At 43.1% G+C, this 17,268-nt stretch overlaps 5 protein-coding genes across 5 annotated transcripts; 4 read left to right on the top strand and 1 right to left on the bottom strand.

Moving 5' to 3' along the window:
* Window positions 1-16: 16 nt before the first annotated feature.
* SJAG_04503 (fungal family protein) lies at window positions 17-2,671 on the top strand (the record flags this gene model as incomplete). Its single annotated transcript, XM_002175563.1, has 1 exon — window positions 17-2,671. One exon carries the CDS (start codon window positions 17-19, stop codon window positions 2,669-2,671), a length of 2,655 nt encoding a protein of 884 aa, XP_002175599.1.
* A 1,073-nt stretch (window positions 2,672-3,744) lies between these two features.
* On the top strand, window positions 3,745-5,046 carry SJAG_04505 (src y domain-containing protein; the record flags this gene model as incomplete). The annotated part of the gene is made up of 1 exon (XM_002175564.1): window positions 3,745-5,046. One exon carries the CDS (start codon window positions 3,745-3,747, stop codon window positions 5,044-5,046), a length of 1,302 nt encoding a protein of 433 aa, XP_002175600.1.
* A 399-nt stretch (window positions 5,047-5,445) lies between these two features.
* On the bottom strand, window positions 5,446-8,662 carry SJAG_04506 (myo-inositol transporter Itr1). The gene has a single exon (XM_002175565.2). It carries the CDS (start codon window positions 7,594-7,596, stop codon window positions 5,854-5,856), a length of 1,743 nt encoding a protein of 580 aa, XP_002175601.1. The 5' UTR covers window positions 7,597-8,662; the 3' UTR covers window positions 5,446-5,853.
* A 273-nt stretch (window positions 8,663-8,935) lies between these two features.
* SJAG_04507 (CAMK/CAMKL/KIN4 protein kinase Ppk1) lies at window positions 8,936-12,837 on the top strand. The gene has a single exon (XM_002175566.2). The coding sequence runs from the start codon at window positions 9,874-9,876 to the stop codon at window positions 12,406-12,408; it is 2,535 nt and encodes an 844-aa protein (XP_002175602.1). The 5' UTR covers window positions 8,936-9,873; the 3' UTR covers window positions 12,409-12,837.
* Window positions 12,838-13,158: 321 nt separating this feature from the next.
* Window positions 13,159-17,222, top strand: SJAG_04508 (cohesin-associated protein Pds5). The gene is made up of 2 exons (XM_002175567.2): window positions 13,159-16,023; window positions 16,066-17,222. The coding sequence occupies exons 1-2, from the start codon at window positions 13,418-13,420 to the stop codon at window positions 17,099-17,101; spliced, it is 3,642 nt and encodes a 1,213-aa protein (XP_002175603.1). The 5' UTR covers window positions 13,159-13,417; the 3' UTR covers window positions 17,102-17,222.
* The last annotated feature ends 46 nt before the right edge of the window (window positions 17,223-17,268 follow it).

Raw genomic sequence — 17,268 nt, 5'->3', positions numbered from 1 at the left:
GTCTCATTCCAACATTATGACTACGACTGCTTCTCGAACGGACATTATCTCCTCGATAATGGGACCCCCTTCAGACCCGGCAAGCGCAATCCGTAAGCCTGCTCATACATTTGCTACTGCTAAAATGCGTCATCCCAGTGTCCATGTTCAAATTGATGCTACAGGCATTATCACATCGTCGTCATTTCGTAACAGTGTGTCGATGAAGGCCGTGGCTCAACTCACAACGTTCACCAAGGACGAGCAGGTCGAGCAAACGAAGCTTTTGGAAGTCGTTTCTTCTCCTCCCCCCTTGTCACCTCCATCGTCCATCTCTTCTGACAGTGGCTCTGATTCCAGTGAGAATTCATCGCCTACTTCTGTGAACGGAAAGCAGGATCCTCCTCCTCTGTTGCCAGAATTGGTTCCGGCCTTGAAGAAATCTTCAGTTGTGGAGATTTGTGAAGACTGGCGGCCGTTATGTGACAACCTATCTCGCTTTTTCAGTGCTAATACACATCAGAAGGGTGATATATTACGATGGAACATATTGCCCTTCTTGCGGAAGTACGCTTCTCGTAGTATGCCACGACACGATGTTGACCGCAAACGTGGTTTGTTGTACAAGTGGTGGGTTACAATTCTGCGTACGCTTGAAGGCATACCAATGACGGCAACAGCTTCCATGCCCGTGAGCGATATTCTCGCTTGTATCGAAGCAATTGCTAGTATCGCTGATCGTCCTGAATGGCGCCAACTGGATACGGAGTCTCCCAGCTATCTGGAGTATCAACTTGTGCTCTTTGACACACTTTCCTACATACATGGCTTAATGTTACGGAAGCATCCACCTGCATGGATGTATCGTTGGTTTGCTCGAATTGTTACGATATGTTTTTTTAATCTGAAAGACTTTGCTCCTGTCTTGTTAAAGGCTTTTAGAATCAAATCTTCGTATCTAAATGAGCTGTACGAGCCCGTACAAGCGTCTCGTTTGAATAGTAGTGATTCGAAATACGAGGACAGTCTTTTTCAGAGCTTTCCAGCACATCTCCGCAATATTTCTGATGATATATTTACTAAGTCATCGGAACTTTGTATACCTACTTTTGATGTCGGTTACGGCAGAAAGCCCCTTGTGTTTTCCCGTGCGTGGCTGAAGGCGTGGTCCTTTGAGCATCATTCATTGTTCTTTCATTTTCTTGGTTGCTATCATTCATTTGTTGCATCTCGCGTACCGTTCCAACTTCCGGGAAAGACGATTTATCGTCTTCCTGGCTACCTTCATTTTCATGCTCACCTGGCCGCAATTTGTGTTACGGCTATTCAACCTCCTGAGCATCGCAGACATTCTGTCACCGACCATCTTCATCGGCGACCAGGACCTCATACGCCTCCTGTGAATTCCCGACTCTCTAGTGATTTTACTCGTTTGCGTGGATTAAATGACACACAAGATGCTTTAAGGCATTTGGAGGATTCACTGCAGAGTTTGCTTCAGCAGACCACCAGCTGTCGGCAGCAACAGTTGAGATTGCTGTATACACTGGAACATGTGTTGCTAATCATCGCCAAACAAGCCAATATCTATGAAGTTCGCGCTTGTTTTTCAATGTGTGCTTTGGCAGAAACATGGTTTCATGTGTTAAATAGTTACGGTCACCAACTCAAGTTTAAACCTTGGATTGAGGTATGCCAACGCTACATTGAGAGTGGTCAAACTTTGCCAACAGTACGTATCATCACCTTCTTATTTGCTGTTTGGCCGCTTCTCTCCAAAGCGGATGCAAAGTATGCCTCCATCGAGTGGATTTTATGTCCAAAGATTTTCTTTCGACTTTTCTTGGACTGGTCGCCAATGGTCCGTGCATACTTCCATCGATTTGTGTGTTGGCGGCTAGTGAAGATTGAGGAAGATGAATGTCTGTGGAAAGCAGACGTTCTTTTCCAACTGCGTCATTTAATGAAGTTCTGCTTTGAAGAGTACACAAGTTATCGCGAAGACTGTCTAACGAGTGGACGACAACCCCCATCTATTTTACCATGCACACCAACTCCCTCGAGACGTTTAGTGATTGCTTTGTACAAAGGACAGAGTCGCCGAGTTAATCAGCCTACTTCAGAGGTCACCCCAGAGGGACCGAGCGATAGCATGCTGCCACAGTTATACGCTGGTGTGAATGCAGTATCAACGAGTGTAACCTCTTCGGTGAAACGTGCTTGGTCTCTGTTGCGCAGTACCTTGGTTCCCAGTCAGGGTGCTGGTGAAGCTATGATATCTGGTAACGGATACATTACAGATAGTATTTCGAAACCAACGGTAAACGAACTTGATTTTGCCGACACAGACAAACCTTTGCGAAAGCCACCAATGTATAAATTTATTTATACGACTTGCCGTTCAACTCCGTCATGTTATTTTACGGTGTCTCCTAGGTCGTACAAGGAGCTTCTTCAGCATTTCTCACAAATTCAGTTGCCTTACCAAGCAAACTGTTACTTATACACAAGCAATCACATCGTTGGGCATCCTCCAATGGATAAGATGAATCTTCCCAAGGGATTCTCTGTGTATACAGGTCGTGCACTTGTTGAATGGGCTCTTGTGGTTCAAGAGTTCGACGACTTTTACACACAGTATCGTGCAAAGAACATGTCAGATTTCGTTGAGACACCTGACTTAACTATATAGGAGGGCTGTTCTTCCTGCTCTCTTCCCCTTTCAGTCTATCTTGGTCCTATGTTTTAATTATTCACAGATTCCTTTTTACATATATTATAAGGACGAGTGATATCCCGTATGTTGGTTCACTTGTTCCTTTTCTCCCGGACATTGAGAGAGCATTTATTTGAAATTACAAATTCTGTTTTCCTAAATTCTGCATTAGCAGATTTTCTTGTTCACAAACGTTTTATTATCTCTTTATTCCTTTCTCTTCTTTAATTCCCTCCCTCCAAAATCTACAAACCTTTATTTGATGACACACTATTGAAACATTTATCAACGTTGTTGATTCACTTCAGTTTAAAACTCTTTCTGACTACTAGCCATCAGTGTATGGTTGCAAAGTTTACGCGGAAATTGTCTTATTTGGTTCTATTTTGCGTTTAAAGCTTTATAGCTACAAACTGAATGGATCGTTTGAAATTCGTCTATTTTGTACGGCGAGTTTTACTTCAATAACACTTTTCGCATCCTCTGTCTGTTCGTTTATTTACAGACAGTCGTGTTTGATTGAGTATCGTTTTCTATGACTGACTACTCCTACACCGAGTTCCGCCCTATTTCATGTCAACGCCTTCGTTACCACTCCACATTCTCCGGCCAGGCCTCTTCCGTGCGAGCACCTACCTCCACACCAAATAGTGTTGTGTGCACTGAGAAGGAAGAACACCACACCGGTAGAACAACAGCAGCTTAAAACTGTCCGTCGTGGTGAATTGTTTCAGTTTTTTGTTTTTTTTTCTTATTAAAAAAACTTTCAAGGTTCGTTGAAAGTCCGTTCAACGGTCGTTGCAGTGACGACAAGCTTGGGATAAGAATGCTTTAGAGCTATTCTTGCTGCTTACTTTCGATGACGATATGCGATTTGCTAACACATCGTTTAGAAGCCTGCACTTCACCGAACATTGGTAAAAAAAATATAAAAAAGGAAATACAAAACGTCAAAATATTCTCAGTTACGAATTAATTCGAAACGATTTAAAAGCATCTATACTGCTTGCTGTTGACACTGTTCACAAAGCGCAGTGGTTACTTGAAAAATGAGTGTGGCTTGTCTTCAGGAATGGCAAAATCATTTGAAAACAAGAATACAAATTGAACTGGAATATGCGGAGCGTTTAACTTCTCTTTCACGGACTCTGTCTCAATGTTATCAAGACCCTGCTTTGCACGGATCTTGTGCACGGCTTGTTGAGAATGAGCAGCGTTGCGGGCGATCACATGCTGATATGGCTCAATACTTGGATCAATTCGTTTCTACACAGCTTGGTGCAGCAAAACAGTCGAGTCAAAGATCAATCGTGGAGCAAATTCGGTTCGCTATGCAACTATACGAAACAAGTTTGTTCGCGTTTTTTAAGCAAACTGCAGATGGACGTGCATCTAGTCGTGTTGGAGACAGAACCGTTCGTCAAGAAGACTCCATCCCGCAGTTGCAGCCTTCCTCCGCTCATCTTGGGCAAGGGAGGGATGTTTCCGGTGCCCTCTCACCAACCTACCACGGCGAGTTTGCGGGTTCTAGAGATACCGTGACACGTTCCCCCTCAGATGTTGCTTATAATGATGTGGAAGAAACCAACAAGCGATTGGGCGAAATCTTAAATCGTCTCAAGCGAGATCCAATTTTTGAAGAACCGATTTCGTCACGGACAGAGCAGACTCGCCCAGTACCTGCTAAGCCATCAATTGCGCGTGGCTCTACCCAGGGTGCGTATGCTCCACGTGATACACAATCGGCTCTGCAAAGCGCCAAACCTCTCAGCACTTCGGCTCAACACAATGCTCCTACTGTTGCCTCGACTAGGTCCACGGTGCGAGCCCCGCCTGTGACTAGGGCTCACCCACTTTCATCATCTTTTCCAAGTCAAAACTACGCAACGCACTACGAATCAGCGCCTGCATATGCTTCTGGAATCCCGGCCACCAACCGAAACCATAATGTCAATGGTGCTGGACGAGGTGAACCAATCCCGCGCAAGTATGTTCACGATGATGACGATAATGACTTTTTTGATCCCACTCCATTGTATCATCAACAGCAGAAACTCCGTGATAGAGACGATCGAGGTTTAATAGCCGTGCATTCCGATCCCCAACCTTCTATTCCCCATCGAACGCGGCCAGCCTCAGCTGCTGAAAAGGAACCTGTCCTAGGTTACGCTCGAGCCTTGTATAGCTATCAAGCTACAATACCGTCAGAAATAAACATGACGGCAGGACAAGTCCTCAGCATTCTTACAAAGCAGGAAGACGGCTGGTGGAGGGGACAGGTGGTTCAGCCGGTTACGGGACGTATTGGTTTATACCCGTCAAACTACGTCGTTGAGCTCGAACGTCAATAGGTACCTAAGGGTAGTCCACGAAAGCCTACGCTTACTATGAACAGCCTACAAGACGGCCCCAAGCATTGGTTATGAAGCTTATATAATGAATACCTTACGCATATTTGTTCCTGATAAAACAATTTACGAATAGAAGACGTCAGATTCTTGCAACTTTATGAGAGAGTGTTGCATGCTCTGGTTTTGCTCGGTCTTTTCCTCGATTGTTTCAGTGATCAAGAAGACACATACATTATTTACTCAGACACATTTTTTCATATGCATTTACGTATACCTTCTATATACGTACACTGGACTTTCTCCAGGTCTCATCACATTTTACAAACTCGCATACTATTGTGGCTGCCGCAGCATCTGCAAGGCGCAGCCCTCCCCTTTAAATACTAAAGCCCGGCTAAGTTGTGTAATAAAAGGAATAATTCTATTTAAGATAATGGGAAACGGTAATAAGCGTGTCACACATGTACAGATATAAGAACGCGGATCGTAGGATTGAGTGAATTTAGTGTGAGTTACGGGTAGGAAGGCCCAGAGAGCCCAGACAAGAATGTCGCAGGAGGCGCTGCTGGAATTCGTTAGGAAAGTTGAGAACATGAAAACATTTGAATACGGCTTTTCGTCTACTGCCGAAAGAGAGTGTCGTGAATCCAGGAGTAGTGTGGAAATATTAGAGTATTCAGAGATGAAAACAAATACGCATAACAAGAGATGTATATACACACACGATCAGAAAAGTTTCAATAAAAGAATTCGTTTCAGAGACAGTGCGCATAAATTAGAATTACCGCATTAGACAAGGTAAACGGATTAGTTGTTCACCTCATTCTCCTGGCGCTCTTTTTCCTCTTCAGCGTGAAGCCGTTTGATCTCACGATGGTGAGCCATACTCTTACGAATGTTGAAACCGGAAGACAAGAGTTGGGCAATTTCCTCAATTGTGTAATCCGTAAGTTCGGGGTAACAGAAAACGAATATGATCCAACCCAAAAGACAGATTCCAGAGTAAAGTGCAAATGTTCCTGTTGGCGTAATAGCATTCATAAGAGTAAGGAAGGTGGCACCGATAGCCAAGTTACCAGCCCAGTTAGTGGATGTAGCCAAGCCGGAACCAAGAGCACGCACGCTCATAGGAAATAGCTCACTCTGTTGCCAGGGCAGGTTGCCAAGACCGGAAGCATAGGATGCAACATAGACAATCATAGAAATAAGAATAATAATGGCCCAGACATTTGAAGAGCCGGCGGTGTAATTTCCCGCGGAATCTTGAGGCAGATAATGAAATGCAATTGCGCACACGACCAAACCAATAATCATGCCCCACATTGTTATAAGAAGAAGCAAACGCCGACCCAAACGGTCCACGACCACAAATGCGATAATGGTAAATATAAAGTTGGTACCGGCGATAATTAAACCAGTGGCAATGGGGTTGTGAAAGCCGACAATTTCGAAGATTGTACTCGAGAAGTACATGAGTGAATTGAAACCTGACAATTGTTGCATACCTTGCAAAGCGCAAGCAATGAAGAGAGAGCGGAGATTTGAAGCACGAAGGAATAACTCTTTGGCAGATTTAACGAAACGTTGGAAGCGTGTTCCTGTAAAAGGATCACGTACACCTTCTTGGATAAGGCGAATTTTGTTTTCCACTTCATAGGGATGGGCTTCTGGGTAAATTTTTGAGATGATCTTTCGAGCACGTTCCTTATGTTCGCGCTTCACTAAGAAACGAGGAGACTCGGGCAACCAAAGCATTACGAAAATCTGAATGACGGCGGGTACGATGGCCAAACCAACCATCCAACGCCATCCAGCCTTATGATATTCAAACGCTGCGTCAATGGCATATGCAATGACTTGACCCAATGTAATCATTAACACGTAGACAATGACAAGTCGCGAGCGAAACTTCGCAGGCGCCAATTCACTGAGGTACAAGGGAACAATTAGCGAGGCCAAACCGACGCCCCAACCGATAACAAAACGACCAACAATCATGTGCCAAAGACCGTGTGCTGTCACTTGTACGATGGAGCCGACAATAATAATAACTGCACCAACCGAAATGACCGGTCGACGTCCCATAAAGTCGGCAAGCGTACCGGCAATAACTCCACCCATCAAAGCACCGAGGGATGTTGCAGAAGTAATGAATTCCTTGTCACCATAGGACAATGTGTGGCCCAAATCCTTGTTGATGACAACGAGAGCACCGGAAATAACACCGGTGTCATAACCAAACAGTAGACCACTAATACCGGCAGCGAGAGCGAGTACCCAAATCCATTTGCTGACTCGCTGGTACTCAATACTGTCATTTAGTCCTGTGCGGCTCTCAAGCGAAGAAAAAGACGCATCGCTGTCCGCACGTCCTCGTCTGGGATGATGGACACTAACTGCGGAATTAAATGGATCAACGTCCACAATCGTCTCCTGGGCAGCCTTTTTCTCGATGGGAATGGCCGTAATGTTTTGAACACCCAAGGAGGATTGGACCTCTGAGCCAAGGGCCGTTTGCGACTCTAAACTGGACTTAGAGAATGCTGTCATACTGCCAAAACAATTGTGTAACTGTTAAAAGGGGCAATTCAGCAGTCTTTGGTAGAAAAGCTGCGAGCGACAAAGAAAATTGAGGGTGACGGAAATAAGGAGAATCACTTCCGTCAAGGGCAATTTTTTAAAGTTGCAGAGAGAATAAAGAAAGAAAACACACGTAAGAGAATTTCTCTGGTGCGTTGATGTTAGAAAAGCTTCAGTTATAACTGAATGGTTTTCCAAAGAAGGGATAGTCTCGAACAAAGGAATATATCTTCCGTCTTCCGTGACGCAAGCTTAGCGAATATTTGGACACTCCTCCAAGCCTATAATCACGTAAACCCCTAGGAAGGGAGACGGAAACGGCAGTTGAATCGCGGCGTTAATACCTTAACTGCACGTGGCTAGCGAAGCGAAACGAGGCAGTAATTACGCGCTGGGGGTTTTGCGGGGCAGAAAAGACGCAGCCGAAAATCGAGAAAAGCGTGGAATAAGCGAGCTCGCAATAACGCCAGATGCGATAAGCGATTACGATCAGTTCCCACGTGCACACACACGTACAACGCAAATCTAAAACACAACCTACTCAGCGACTACGCGAAACTAGACACTGGCAGCTAACTACGGCGGAGGAGAGGAGACTGTCTCGCACGGACAGTATGAACAGTTACAGAAACAGGTATTAGACAAGAAGCAAAAAGCAGACGCAAAAGGCAAGAACAGTCCGTTACCAATGCTTGCCTGAGCTACAAGTTCAAAAAAACGATGAATCTCCTGCACAAAACTTTCTGAAGAAGGAAAATTTGCTCAGTACAAAGAATTTGTCAAGCAAAATTCAATGCAACTGAAACGACTGCACAAACAAAATCAATGTTTGTTGCAGGAAGAGCGGCAGTTGGTGATGGGTTGATAAGCTAAAAAAAGGAAACTACGGAAAAGAACGACAGATATCCAGGACTATCGCAGTATAGGTAATAGGCGATGTCGTAAATAGAGTCACAAGAACCAATTGACCCTTTGAGTGTGATAATTGAACAGTTGAGAGAAAGTTTTTTTCGCAAATCATGGCAGGAGCGGCTGTATTTATAGTTTTGGCACAGAACATTCGAGACTTCTAGTGACGCAATAAACTCGCGAGCACGAATCACTTTGCACGTGATCTCGTTCTCTACCAATAAGAGTTTGGATTCTGTCGCGCCTAAAGCAAGATAGGGTCGCATTTATTTTAAAATAACGTAAACACGCTCATTTATAATTGGCTTAGTGCAGCAAAATGCCGCAACATATGATGTCATTTGGAAAACGTGATAAAAGAAACACCAAGCTGCATGTCGGTCCATGTATTTAATTTGTTGGTTTGTCGGCTCGCGTTTTAGCAGCTATTAATTCGCCGAAATAGATTCGGTCTTTTTCTCTTCTGCTGCAAAGTGATATATAGTTGAGTGTCCCGTGTCTCTCCCGGCGCATTCATTTGTTGTAACCGAGATATACGAAAAAAAAAGCTTTCGCTTAGGCGAGACTTTGTTATAAGCTTAAATTAGTGCTAAACGTCACCACCACTAACCACCAACTTGTTTCCACCTGAAACTCCCCTACACACCCTTTGCTTCTATTTTTACCCAACATAGTGAAACTCAGTTTGAGTAACTTCCTCTGTGGCATTTACAGGTCGGGCTGCTGATATCCTGGTTTGGTTTTGCTTGACAATTACTTCAAACCACATTCACGCCCATTTTACTGTATAATGCCTGTAAGTCCACGTAGCAACATCTCCTCACACGTTAGTATTTTGATTGAGCCTTTCTACGACGTGTTCTGTGGTTTTCTATCATATCGACTACAGTGCCTACTATATCTGTGGTACATTTGTGTCTCTAGCTATTTGCTGCAGCTTTGGACGTTTGTGTCGCTTGTTTGTGCGCTTTCCTCTTTCGTGTATCGATTGAAGAGCTGCGTAATTGACGAGTAACTGTGCTGCAGCGTATCTGCGAACGAAGAGTTCATTGTCTCGGAGACCGTTTTATGATTTTTACTCCCTCCGTGGCCTGTTCTAATTTCTCCGTCATTTGTTTGTCTTTCCTTTTCTTCTGTGGCTCAATTTACCGCTGAATTTCAATTATCAAGTGATACAGCTTTTCCTGACGTATTTTTTTTCTCTTATACGTTCACAACCGTTTCCTTACGTATAATTCCTGCATCTTCACTTTCTGTTAGCCTGTACGTTGGTGCTACTATTCATTCCTCCTTCCCTTCTTCCCTTCCCTGTGATTTGAAGTGGTTATAATTAAAAGCATGTCTTCCCTACGACAATCCCAATCACAAAAATGGTCTTCTGAACTCGGTGAGCTACCCGCACCGGCGCCTTCTTCTGCAAAAGACGAAGAAGCTAGTGGGAGCTGCGTCGACCAAGTGCAACAGCGTTCAAATTATGGCTCCTTTGCAGAGCTTAGCAAACTTCCAAGATTTCGTCTAATGACCGACCGTCCAACCCCTTCCCATTCCCTCCCATCCTCCCATCCGGTTAAAAAAGGGCAGTGGCATCCGGATTCTGAGAATTCCGATGCTTGTTCAACGAAACAGCTACTAAACCCGGGATTTTCAAGTCTTCGTTCTTTGCAGCCAACACATGCATCATCTGCTCACGCGCCGTTTACGGAGGTACGGGTCCCTCAATCTGCCCAATCCGTAATGCCAGAGAGCGTTGCTATTGGGTTTGAGAGTTTGTCTCTCCATACAACATCAACTAAAAACACTCAAAACGAAAAGAAAAGTACGTGCGGTAGTGGGCAAGCCGTTGAATTCTTATCTGCCCACCTCCCACGGCCGGCAACGGGCAACGATGTGTCTTCCTCTAACCTCGTTAACTCTAAAACTACGGACAAATCATCCCCCGCTGCGTCGGCAAATTTGGACTCTTCACAAAAATCGCTCTTGTCTATTCAATTGGAACAGTCGGCGGCTGCTTTGGCAGCGTCTTCCCAACAACAAAAAAGTTCTCTGCTGACTTCTCCTCCTGCCCTGGCTGAAAGGTCAAAGGCCGTGGTAGCGGTGGAGAAATGCATTGTGGAAACGACGACCGTGCGCTCTTCTATTGCTTCTAATCAAGTTTCCCAAACAAATAATTTAGATGGCACTTTGAATAATGGAGCGATTGAAAAATGCCAGCTAAATGCAAACCCTGAGAATGCACAGCAGCAAGTTTGTGAAAATATTCCTGTCACGCGAAAACCCTCTAACAATATTTCCATCGCCTCAACCACCAGCACCTTCGTTTCCCCTGCACAGACATACTCTGAACGTTCTTTCCATCTTGAGCGGAAACCTCAACATGGTCGGCTGCACATATTTGGACCATATGTGCTTGGTCGGACAGTTGGAAGAGGAGAATATGGACGGGTTAAGCTGGGCTGGCGCCTGAAAGACAAAAATGATGTTAGTAGTGATATGCCACCCCAGTTTGCTATTAAGGTTGTGCGCACGCCGGCTCCTAATTCTTCGCTTGCACATCGACTTTCCAGAGAAATTGCAATATTGCGACATGTTGGGGAACATCCACATATTTTACGCTACTACGAAACCGTCGAAACGGCTCATCATGTGGGAATTGTCCTTGGGTATGCATCAGGTGGCGAGCTCTTTAATTATATTCTTACTTGCCGTCGCTTGTTGGACCCAGAGGCAGCTAAAATGTTTGCTCAACTTGTTAGTGGTGTGGCATATCTTCACTCTAGAGGAATTGTTCATCGTGATCTCAAATTGGAAAACATTTTACTGGACGGTCAACGTAATGTTGTCATCGCCGATTTTGGTTTTGCGACGACTTTTGGTGAGGCTGCTCGACTCGTCGGTCATCGGTACGGCAGTCTCGCTGGTCAAGACTTGTTTAGTACGTCGTGCGGATCGCCGTGTTACGCGGCGCCAGAACTTGTTTCTTGTGAATCTGGTCTATATGCAGGAACACAAGCAGATGTTTGGAGCTGTGGTGTCATTCTGTATGCTATGTTGGCCGGTTACTTACCTTTTGACGATGACCCTCATAATCCAATGGGCGCGAATATTCCTCGGCTTTATCGTTATATTTGCTCAGCAGCGTTAGCTTTTCCGGACTTCGTAAGTCAGACGGCAAGACATCTGCTTTCTGCTATTCTTACTCCAAATCCTAAAAACCGGATTAATTTGTCACAGGTTATGTTGCATCCCTATCTCCGCGCGCATCGTTCACTTTTTGCGAAATACAATGCGTCTCCAAACCATCAACCATTACCCCGTCATATGAGAAAACGTCATGTTCATAGAACAAGTAGCGATTGGTGTACCAATCCTACTGTCAGCTTGTCGACTGATGATATTACTGCACTTAATCAATCCTCTCCGGGATTTGATTTGACCAAAGCTCTGCACATGAGTATAAGCTTTAAGCCATCTGCGCTGCCTTCAGAAGCTGAGATGAATGATCTTTGCTCTTCTGCGCATGTGGCAGAGAAGGCCAAAGGGTTGAAGAGAAGATCTATGAAGTTACTTCGACCAATCCCGGACAAGGAAAATTCATCCATTACTGTTTTGCCTCGAAAACCTATATTATCTCCGATAACTGGTGGACGTCGTCGTCGGGGTCCTTCAAAGCATCGGCGAGCATTCAGTTGTGCTTGCAAACCCACACAGATACATTTGGAAGTACTGCCTTCATTAACAATGCAATGCGAGACATCTCGGCCGTACTTTTCATCACCGAATAATTCAATTTCTCCACAGATGTCAGCAGACGAAAAGTTTAATTATCTTAAGCGTGTGCTTGGACAGTTTCTGCCGCTAGGTGATGGACATTAGACTTCGCCGATATTCATTCTTTTTTCTTTTTAATTCTTTTTATCTGTCTTCTTTATTTCCATTCTTTACTTATTTACACATTTGTCCTATACCCAGGTATTTATTCTCTTTACAGGTTTGTTTTGCGCGATGCTAATTTTATATTTTTCCGGTTGAAAATAAGTAAAAAAAAAAGAGCAAGAAAGAAGAAAAGAATAAGTAGGATTCATGCTAACTGTTGTAAATTTTGTTCCACCCTTTCTTTTTCATTTATTTAATTTTCTTACATTTAATTTAATTTATTTTTTTCTTGAATGAAAATAAGTTCAAAGGACTTGCATTACAAGTCTACGATAAGCTTATTGTCCAATTTATTATATTAGTTAATAAGGTTAGCATATGTATCCCAGAATTATTGTAATCGAGAAATGAATGAAGATTCGAAGCTGAATACTCATAACATGAGACAATGCTAATCCAAATTAGAATTCAGTATTTGTACATAAATAGCAAACGGAATTAAGTAACAAGCTTTTATTTTATTTTAGGAAGCAACAATTGAAATTACAATTCCAGTCGAAACAAAAATTATCGAATAAAAAATTGAGATTTCGACAAACAAATTAATAAAAAAAAAAAAGAAAAATAGAAAATATTATACTACGGATGGTCAAATAAAAAGTCGGTAACAGTACTGCAATCAGATTCAACTCTTATTCTTTGTTTTAGCTATTTTTCAGTAAATTATGTTGCATATCGTTAACGCGTCTTTCGCGTATAGCAACTTAAATTAGATACCTAGCACCAACCAGACTCAGACGTCGAATTCATCAGAAAGCAATCATCTTTTTCAATAATTACACCTAGTAACACGCGTTATTAACTCAAACTTAATAGATCAAGCCGTCTGTGCATTCTGACACTTTGTTTTGCATTTTTTACATCTTAAAGACATATACATATCTTTTTCTGCATATCTCTAGGTTAAAACACTCAGTTGTTTACTTTCACTGTGTTAGGACTATTACTGATGTCAAGTCAACAAAATGCTCAAATATTGGATTTTGGAGAAGAGATCGTACCTACTCATGCAAACCGTATAGGGACATCGGAATTGCTGAGCAGACTACAGCGCTTGCTCAGTAAGCTTGTCGAGATGGATCAAGACTTTGCCGAACGAGACTCTATTTTGTCAGTAGCACATTCTTTAGTGCATAAGAATCTGCTTTCACATAAAGATAAAAGTGTAAGAGCATATGTCTGCTGCTGTATCGTGGAAGTACTCCGTCTATGTGCTCCAGACGCTCCTTATACTATATCCCAGCTTGAGAAAGCTTTTGAAACGATCATTAAATTACTTCCTGGTTTAGAAGATCCGGAGTCTGTGTACTATCCTCAGCTGTACCATATACTTGAAAGTTTATCTGTGGTGAAGTCCGCCGTACTAATCGTCGATTTTCCAGCAGCAGAAACATTTCTTACTTCTTTATTTCGATTATTTTTTGATTTGGCGAGAAAGGGAATATCAAAAAACATCGAGGTTTATATGCTTGACATTCTGCAACAGTTGATTAACGAAGCGTCTATAATTCCACCTGCTGTAGTCAATACTTTACTTGCACAGTTGGTTTCAGGAACGAGTGTTCAAAGTTTTGTAGGACCTTCAGAAAATTCCAAACGCGGAGGGGGCTTTCAGTTAGCACGGAATATTCTTCATGAGTGCTCAAATCGATTACAGCGCTACATAAGCCAGTACTTTTCTGAAATAATACTTGAGACAAAAGATATTCTTCCCGAGGAAAATGTTCCTCGCGAGTTTGTAGCCGCTCATAATTTGGCCTTAGAATTATGGACCTACGCTCCTTCAACCTTACTGAATGTTGTCCCCCAGCTGGAAAACGAATTGCTTGCCGAGCATAGTTCGATCCGTCTCCTAGCAGTGGAGACTGTTCGACTGATGATTAAAATACATACATTGTGGTCGGATTATCCACAAGTCTGGAACGCATTTCTCGGTCGTGTCAATGATAAGCTTGTAGAAATTCGGACAGCTTGTACTCAAGGCCTCATAAATGCCGCGCTAAACCCACTCGCTTCTCAAGATATTATACAGTTAATTATGCAATTGTATGAAGTAAAGTTGGCAGACACTGACGAACGCGTCCGTGTCTCAGCTATTGAAGCACTTGGTTCACTACCCTATGAAACCCTTCGACTAACGGTTCCTGTGCATGCCCTAAAGCTCTCTGCTGACCGACTTCGTGACCGGAAATACTCTGTCCGTACCAAAGCCATTCAAACACTCAGTGCACTTTACAATGCTTCGTTTGCTGAGCAGATTTCTGGAGACGATTTCTCTCGTCAAGCTTGCTCTTGGATACCCTCCTCCTTATTGAATGTTTTCTATGTTAACGATGAACCAACGAATGCTGCTGCAGAACTTTCTTTTTTTGAAGTAATACTCAATGCACTTTCTCTTGATACAAGCGCAAGAGTATCCCGTATACTGTACGTTGTACAGTGTTTAGACGACCAAAGTCTTCGGGTGTTTTATATGCTTCTTCAAAGACAATCAAAATATATGGTTCTGTTGAGTCGATTTATTGATTGTTGTGTAGACTATAACGGATCTGTAATGGACACTGACGAAGAAATCAAGACGAAGCGTCTTACACAAGTAATCGAACTTTTGTCTTCGAAATCACCAAACCAAAAACAAATGGAACAGGATCTCTGGAAATTTGCCAAACTTAATGACAGACAGTGCTATAAAACTTTCCGGGAAACAATTAACTTGCAAAATTCATTTGAGGACATTCACAAGTTTATGAAGCATCTGCTTAAACGACTAAAACAACGAAGCCCTTCGATTGTGGATTCACTTCGTCTTCTGCTTTTTCGTTCCGCACCGTTGATTATTAACAAGACAAATGTGAGCGAGCTCATTCGAAATATGCATAATGATACTGTTCGTAAATCTTGCGAAAGTCTATTGCAACAAGTATCCTCCTTATTTCCCGATATTTACGAAACTGCGCTGAAGGACATCAAAGAAATGATTCTTCAGAACCAATCGTCTGTGAGCCCAGAAACTTTAAAAACTGTATCACAATACTGTCTCCGAAAAAAATCATTTGATCTCGGCCATGAGGTCCTTGCAATTTTGGAGAAGCTATGTTTTGAAGGCACCGATACGCAAGCAAAATACAGTGCTGTAATTCTTACTACCGTTCAAGATGCAACATATCAAGAACGAATGAGGGACAAATTACTTGACAATTTAACCTACTCTGATAAAACCCCTACAGTTTTGGCTTCTTTATCTAAGTACTTACTTATAAAAGGTAACCTACTACTTTCTCATGAAGAAAGGATTACCGAGTTTTTGGTAAAAAATGTTATTCGTGCACATGTATCGGATCCCAATATAACCAACACGCCTGATGATGTTTGGCTTCAATTCTCAGAGTTGGATTATCACATTCGATCCAAAGTGCTCGCGCTCAAGTGTCTTACAAACATGCTTACTTACAATAAAAATAAAGACGATCGTGAACAGCGGGCTGCTCCCATTCTCAAATTACTGAGTGTAATTTTATTAACAAATGGAGACATGGATCCTGAGCATTCCACACCGTAAGCATAATAAATGTATACACTAATACTAACAGCTCACAGTTACATTCATGCCGCCTGGTTGCGGTTATCGGCAGCACGCTTTTTGCTCAAGTTGGCTGTGTTGCCTGAATTTGAACCGCTCGTTACATTCCAAACATTTCTGCACCTGTGTTTGCTCTGTCAAGACTCAATTTATGAAGTAAGACAGGAGTTCGTCCGGAGGCTACAGAAACTTCTCCAGTTTGACCGATTGCCAGCACGCTTTCACGCAGCTATTTTCCTGTTAGCACATGACCCCGAAGCAGAGTTCTTGGGAAAGGTTCGCACTTGGGCAAAATCGCGCTCTCTCTATCTACGGAAGCACAAAAATTACATCAACGAATATGTTCTGACATATCTGATTCACTTACTAGCGCACCATCCAGACCTAAATATCGAGAGCACCGAAAGCCTGCTGAGTTTCCTCAAGTACTTTGAGTTCTATCTTGACGTGGTTATGTTCGCCGACAATGTCTCTCTCCTATACCATCTCGCTCAACGTGTCAAACAATACAGAGACACCATCAGTGAAACATCAGACGCCATCTACTATCTCAGTGAGCTTGCAAGAATCGCGATTTTCGTTCGAGCTAATGTATTCGGCTGGGCCATCCCTTCTTTCCCAAAACAAATTCGTCTGCCACATGAAATCTACAAAGTCATCGAGGTTCCGGACGAGAAAAAGATCACACAGGGAAAGACTTTTCTATCTTCGGAAATTGAGCAACAAGTCGAACAAATCGTCAAGGCTAATATCCGCAGCAATCATCACACAGCAGCCTTGAAACGATCCAAACCTGCACTTTCGGGTACTCCAAAGAAGCGAAGTACCAGAACCTCGCGTGCTCGTGGTCGTACTACTGCGCGATCTGTACCAAAGCGCAAGCAGAGCCAGCAATTGAAAAACGCTCTCGTGTCTTCGCCGACACGAAAAAGCCTAAGAACGCGAAATCGTCTAATCAATTACCAAGAATCGCCGTCAGAAAACGAGGAAATTGAGGATGTTGAAAGCTCTGAAAGCGAAGAACAAGAAGGGATTTCGTCGGCAGAAGAATAGAAATACTAATGTACATTACAAACCAAAAGAATGATTAATTTCAGCAAACTCGCTTAATCGCATTAAATCGCTACGTCACTATTTAACACGTGGATAGTTAATTTAAATACGGGCTGTATGACTGCGGCACATCGCGTTATATCTCCTTGGGTCACGTTGAGAGCGCA

Source organism: Schizosaccharomyces japonicus, assembly GCF_000149845.2.
Source record: "Schizosaccharomyces japonicus yFS275 unplaced genomic scaffold supercont5.3, whole genome shotgun sequence".
Classification (NCBI taxonomy): Eukaryota; Fungi; Ascomycota; class Schizosaccharomycetes; order Schizosaccharomycetales; family Schizosaccharomycetaceae; genus Schizosaccharomyces; species Schizosaccharomyces japonicus.
The sequence above is the reverse complement of the archived record's forward strand: the minus strand, read 5'-3'. Positions and strand labels throughout refer to the sequence as shown.